Source organism: Herpailurus yagouaroundi, unplaced genomic scaffold, assembly GCF_014898765.1.
Source record: "Herpailurus yagouaroundi ecotype Mexico unplaced genomic scaffold, PumYag 152579, whole genome shotgun sequence".
Classification (NCBI taxonomy): Eukaryota; Metazoa; Chordata; class Mammalia; order Carnivora; family Felidae; genus Herpailurus; species Herpailurus yagouaroundi.
In genome coordinates this window covers 1080-6227 of record NW_024422940.1, presented here as the reverse complement: position 1 = coordinate 6227, position 5148 = coordinate 1080, and the positions used below count along the sequence as shown (strand labels likewise).

At 61.9% G+C, this 5148-nt stretch overlaps 1 protein-coding gene across 1 annotated transcript; it reads right to left on the bottom strand.

Moving 5' to 3' along the window:
* Positions 1–644: 644 nt before the first annotated feature.
* On the bottom strand, positions 645–4152 carry LOC121026736 (interleukin-11-like). The gene is given in 6 exon segments (XM_040469517.1): positions 645–1381; positions 1383–1448; positions 2209–2370; positions 2501–2587; positions 2753–2925; positions 4069–4152. Coding segments are annotated over 6 exon segments (600 nt in total). The 5' UTR covers positions 4076–4152; the 3' UTR covers positions 645–1276.
* Positions 4153–5148: the final 996 nt, after the last annotated feature.

The following is a 5148-nucleotide window of genomic DNA, read 5'->3' as shown; positions in this document are numbered from 1 at the left end:
GACTCCTTCTGAGGTCTTATTTTGGGGGAAGGGGTTGGCTGGCATTCTGTCCTTCTAAAAAGTGTGTATCATTTTTTTTTTTAATGGGTCATGCAAAACACACGGTCACTGTAGAAACTCTGAGTAATTCGGACAAGCACAAATAATGAAAGCACCCATAATCCCACCCTGCCTTCCACCCTGAGGGGACCATGGTCAACATTTTGGTGTATTTTCTTCTAGGAGGTTTTTTTTTTTTTTTAATTACTATTTTAAAGTAAGCTCTATGCCCAACGCGGCACTTGAACTCACAGCCCAGAGATCAAGAGTCACATGCTCTACTGACTGAGCCAGCCAGGTGCCCTGTGTTCTAGGACTTCTTAAAAAATCTATATATCCATCCACCCATCCATCCATCCAGAGAAGCAAAGTGGGAATCGTGCAGTGGTTAGTAGCCTGCTTTCTCTATGTCTTAAAGCCGCCTCTGTATCATCCCCCCTTTATGGCTAATAGTATTCCATCACACAGATGGGTGTCATTTATTAAACCATCCCTCACTGTTGAACATCTAGGTTGCTTCCAATTTGCTGTTGCGAACTGCCATAATGAATGACCTCGAACTTGCAGCCTTGTCATGTACAAGCACTGTAGGGCACTGGATGACCTTCTGGAACCTTCTATTAAATATTTATTGAGAGTCTATGAAGTGCTGTGCACCAGATGAGGCTCAGACCCTGCCCTGGAGGACCAACCATCTCCCCTCTGCTGTCCTGCCCACTAAGGGTCCCTGCCTCCCTCTACTCCAGGGACCCCAGCCCCCAGCCCTCAGAGAAATCACCTCTAAGTGGATGTGTATGACAAATTTAATTCCCCCTTCTGTATCGTACAAAAGTTTCTTGCATTTTGTACAAAAACCCAGGCCTCTTTTCCCTTCCCTCCCCACCCCAACACGAAAAGTAATTGTTTAATAAATAATATATGCTCCTGCCTAGGCCCAGAGGCGTGGGGAACAGGGAAACACTGTGGCCAGACGTCTTAGAGATTCAAGAATCCAGGACTCCAGTTCCCTCACCCTTTGGTCCCCAAGCCCACCCACCTCCCACCCACGCCCTTAAATAAATAAGTATAAATAAGGCACAGATGCCCCCCCTCTTCTGCCCAGGTCTCCTGGAGGGACCGTCTCTAATTAGGGGGAGAAGAAGAGGGGGGTATCTCCTGACCTCCATGCCCCTAGTCCCCAAATAAATAAATAAATAAGATGTGGCATCGAAGGACGTTGGCGGTTCTGTGTAGCTGGTCACAACCGAGTCTTCAGCAGCAGCAAGCCCCGCACGGCCCAGTCAAGGGTCAGGTGCAACCCCCCAAGAATGGCGTGGGCTGCCCTGATGCCTCCCCAGGCGGAGGCTGGGGGGGGCCAGTGGGGGAGCTGGTGGGTCTGGGGGTGCTTGGGGTAAGGCCAGGCGGGACATCTGTTGGGAGAAGACAGAAGGTTAGCAATGGGTGGGGGTGCAGTGGGGGTCCCGGGAAGGGCCGTTTGGAACCTGGGAGTCCAGGCTGCATGTTTCCGGAGGGTCTTTAACCTGCAGGGTAGGGTTTCTGGGTGGGGAGTTCTCAACATGTTGGGTTCAGAAAGTGGAGGCTGGGGCCAAAAGGTGGAGGTCTCAAAGCTGGAGAGGGCCAAGCTCAGGGGATTGAGGGGTGAAGTCTATAGAGTCAGGGCTGGGATCCTGATGCTAGGTGAGCGCTGGGGGCTGTAGGCTCAAGTCTGGGGTCAGGTCCAAGATCTTGGGGCTGGTGTCTTACATGTGGGGCCTCTAGGATCCAAGCTCAGGGACTCGTGGGTGAGGGCTGGGGTCTCAGAACTGGGAGCTGGAATTTGAGGTCCAGGGTCTTTGTGGTCAGGCCTAGGAACGGGCAACTAAAGTTTTCTGATCTCAGGTTCTTGGGTCTCAGGTTTTGGCGGTCAGGGTTTGGGGGTCTTAAGGGCTCACAACCAGCATCTGAGGTCTTAGAGACTCAGAGCTCAGGATCTGGGGTCGTCTCATCCGAGATCTCAGGATCTAGGCTCTTGAGGTCTGGAGTTTGCAGAGTCAGGGTCTCCAGGCTGGCTTTGGGTCAGGGTCTGGGAACTCAAGGGGGCTGGGGGTCTCCGAGCAGGCCTGGAGTCTGGGGTCCCAGGGTCTCAGGTTTCAAGTCTAGGTATGGGGCCTGGGAGCTGCGAGGTCGTACCAGGAGCTGCAGCCGGCGCAGCAGTCTGTCCAGCCGGGCCTGCAGGGCACCCAGCTCCGGCTCCAGGGTCCGCAAGGAAGGGCCGCCCGCCCGCCGCAGCCACTGCACGTGCCGCAGGTAGGAGAACAGGTCTGCCCGCAGCCGCGTCAGCACACCTGGGAGCTAGGAGGCAGGGCATGGGGGGCATCACGGAACACCTGGCACACGCCTGCTCTGGCCCCCAGCCCCCCTTGCACCCTGGCCACCGCCCAGCTCTCACCTCTGCCCCCTCTTCCCCTTCCCCTCCCCTTACCTGTAGGGCTCCCAGCGCCCCTGCACTCATGGCCAAGGTGGGAAGAGAGTCCAGGTTGTGGTCCCCGTCGGCTGGAAATTTGTCTCTCTGTGGGGAAAAAGAAGCCTTGAGGGGGACCCTGCCCAGCTCCAAGGGTCCCCCCATCCTGCAGACAGGCCCCAGACTCCCCCCTCCCGCTGTTTCCCTGCGAGCCCAGAAGCCCTCCACGCTCCGGGTCCCTGTCCCAGCCCAGCCCCCGGCAGGCTCTCCCACCAGCTGCGCAGCAAGCTGTCGAGTGTCCGCCAGGAGAGAGCGGGTCAGGAGGACGGCGCTGTCCAGCTCGGCCCGAGGGTCTGGGGAGGCCCGTGGGGGGCCCGGCGGTGGCCCCGGGGCAGCAGCTCTATCCGGCCACAGGCTCAGAGCGACCAGGACCAGGCAGCAAACACCTGGGGGCGGGAGAAGGCAGAGAGAGCTCAGACCGGACTGGTGGGTCCGGGGGAGGAGGGACTGGGGGTCCCGAGTCCCGGGGTGGCGCGCCCAGGGCAGGTCGCAGGCCCGGGGCGGGCTGCCCTCTCCCTCTCCCGCTCTGGCTGCCCCGCCCGTCGGAGCAGACGCGGCCCGGGGCGGGTAGACGGGCCGGGCGTCTCCCGTCCGCCCCCGGACGCCGGAATCTGGGCCCCGGGGCGGGGCATGAGGGGGGAGGCACAGGCCAGAACCTGCCCCCTCCCCGGGCCTCGGGAGCCCGAGCCGGACTGAGAACGGGGCAAGGAGACCGGGACAGGAACCCGGAGGCCCAGACCCCTGCCCAGGGGGACCGCGGAAGGCCGGGCCGTGGTGCCGGGGATGCCCCCGGGGCACACCTGGGCGGAGGGACGCAGAGACGCGGGCGCAGCGGGGACGCGGGAGGCGGACAGGGACCCGGCGGCGGCGCGCTCCCCGGGGGCTCCGGCCCGCTGGTTCCCCGGCAGCCCATCCCCCAGCCGCCCCGCCCACCCTCGCGCCCGCCAGCCAATCAGCGCCCCCCGGGCCGCCTCGCTCCCGCATCACACCCCCAGCCCGCCCCCCGGGCCCTCCCCGGCTGCTGTCTGTCCGTCGGTCCGCATCTGTCTGGCTCTCCCGTTCCTGTCTGCACCACTGTCTCTCTTTCTCTCCTCCCCCTGCCTGGGGGGTCGGCGTTCGGGACTTGCGCTCACCTCCTCGGGCTCCCTGCCTCAGTTTCCCTCTCGGAGCCCTTCTGTCGGGATGCCCGGGTGTCTGCCGACTCCCGGGGCGTCCCGCGCTCTTGGGGGTCACCTCCCGGCATTTGTCTGTCTCTGTCTGTATGTCTTCATGTCTCTCGCGCTGCCCTGTCTCCGCGTCTCAAATCCGTCCTCCTGTCTCTGCCCGTCTCTGCTCCCGGCCTCCTGCTGCTTTCTCTGAATCTCCTTTCCTGTCCTCCGTCTCTGCCTCCCCACGGCTCCCTCGCTCTCCTCTGTCTCTCTCTGTCCGATTCCGCTGTGTCTGTCTGCTCCCCACCCTCCTCGCCGCGGTCCCTCCCTCCTCCCTTCCTGTCCCCCCCCCCCCAACCCTATGAACTTGAACCAACTTACTGTTCATGTCCCCACAGGGCAGGGATTCCCCAGGGCAGGGGGCAGGGAGCTGGGGGCCTTTAACCCTTCCCTGTCCGCTGCCGGGGGGGGGGGAGCCCTGGGGGTCAGCTGGGCCTCGGCCTGGGGAGGGGAGGCATGTGCGTGTGAGCAGCGAGGGCCGTGGCAGTGAGGGAGTGTGGACGCCTGGGGGGTTATATAGGGGGCCAGGGCGGGCGGGCGGGGGGCAGGCGGCAGGGGAGGGCGGCCTGACACATCCTGACTCACCCTCCCTGCCTGCCTTTTCCATTCAGACGGAGCCGGCTGCCTCGCAGGGCTCACGCTGCCTTGCTCAGAGGAGGGCACGGAAGGAAAAGTTGGAAAAGTTGAAAAGAGAAAGGGGGGGGGGGTGGTCGGAGAGGGGCTGGTGAGGTCATTGGCGTCCCCTCCCTCCACCTCCTCGGCCGGCCGCCGCAGGGGCAGACACACACGGCGCACAGGGCTGGGGCCCGGCCGCGGGCAGCGGGCGGGGGTCCACAGGACCAGGACTGGCACTGAGGGACACGGAGAGCTGGGGATGGGGCCACAAGACGCAGGATGGGGAGGCAGAGCGACCCCGTGGGACGAGGAATGGAGAAAGAGAAGGGGACGGAGTTTGGAGACCCAAGCAAGGAGACAGAGACACTTGGAGAGATGGGGACATTGGGGCAGAGACAGATCCTCTGAAAGGCAGAGATAGAGAGACGGAGACACTAAGGAGATACACTGCAGTCGCAGAGAGACCCCAGGAGGAAGAGGGACAAAGTTGCAGTCACAGAGGGGAGGCAGGTTGCAGAAGAGATACAGAGAAAACAGAGGAGCAGGTGACAGAGCTGAAAGGCCCCAAGAGGCAGACAGGCAGGGGGACAGACGTGCTCAGAGAGACAGAGGTGCTGAACATTGAGGACAGAGAGGGGCAGGGCCTTTCCCCAGGAGACAGGTAGGGATGTGAAGGTGGGGAGAGAAGCAGAGATGGAAAGGAGGTGCGGTACCCCTCTGTGCCTCAGTTTCCTCACCCGTGAAATGGGGGTGACCGAGTACCCATCCTACCCCCCAAACGCCGGG